We start from the raw sequence: 879 nt of genomic DNA on the forward strand, positions 1-879 counted from the left end.
AAAAAAATTGATTTATTTTAATTGACATAATTATACCTATTTATGGGGTACCATTTGGTGTTTGGTACATATATGTTGTACAATGACTGAGTCAGGGTAGCGTATCAATGCATTTATTATTTCTTTGTGATGCGAACATTCAGAAGCCTCTCCTCTAGCTGTTTTGTAATGCACCATACTTTAACCATAGTCATCCTTCTGTGCAATGGGACACCAGAACTTATTCCTCTGATTCCCTCAGGCTTTCTTTGACACTGGAGTTGTGGAGATGTTTTGAGGTAGGCACACAGCATGAATGCCCAGCCACACAGACTGTCTCTTCTTCTGTCCTATTCTCTTTGCCCTTTCTTTTGCACAGCCTCACACTTACCAAGGATGTTGTTTGGCACCACTCATGGTAATCAGGCTGCCTTTTGTGATGGGTGACTGTCTACTCAGCAAACTGCACACAGCCTTAATGTATAGAAAGAGAAACAGTAGATGTCTTTAGATACTGCCTTTAAAAAACGATTATTTTGTTTTCATGTTCTTCACCTCATCAAGATAATCTTCCTGTTCTTAATTTAAGCAAAATAAAGACTTTGATAACTGAAGATTGTTTAACCAATATTTGTTTTCTTCTCATTAAGGCCAGTCATGGCTTCATTACTCAGCACCCCTGGGCCAGCTCCATTCGTGCATTCATTAACCTGGAGGCTGCAGGTGTAGGAGGGAAGGAACTTGTATTCCAGACAGGTATGTGAAGAATTGCATAGTTTAATGCAATTCTAGATTTTTAAAAGTGGAAAGTTTTTGAATTTAATCTCTTTAATGAGCAATCTCTTGTGAATGAGCATTCTTTTTAAAGCATGAGGTGGTTTTAGCTTGTTTCTGTTAAAA

The 879-nt window shown here is 38.0% G+C and overlaps 1 protein-coding gene across 1 annotated transcript in view; it reads left to right on the forward strand.

Annotated features, from left to right (window-relative positions):
- Window positions 1-879, forward strand: part of ERMP1 (endoplasmic reticulum metallopeptidase 1) — a 68,439-nt gene that overhangs the window by 7,109 nt on the left and 60,451 nt on the right. The window contains exon 3 of the mRNA XM_008568638.1: window positions 630-735. Coding sequence (XP_008566860.1) covers window positions 630-735 — 106 coding nt within the window. The remainder of the gene's footprint in view (window positions 1-629; window positions 736-879) is intronic.

Source organism: Galeopterus variegatus, unplaced genomic scaffold, assembly GCF_000696425.1.
Source record: "Galeopterus variegatus unplaced genomic scaffold, G_variegatus-3.0.2 Scaffold427, whole genome shotgun sequence".
NCBI classification, from domain to species: Eukaryota; Metazoa; Chordata; class Mammalia; order Dermoptera; family Cynocephalidae; genus Galeopterus; species Galeopterus variegatus.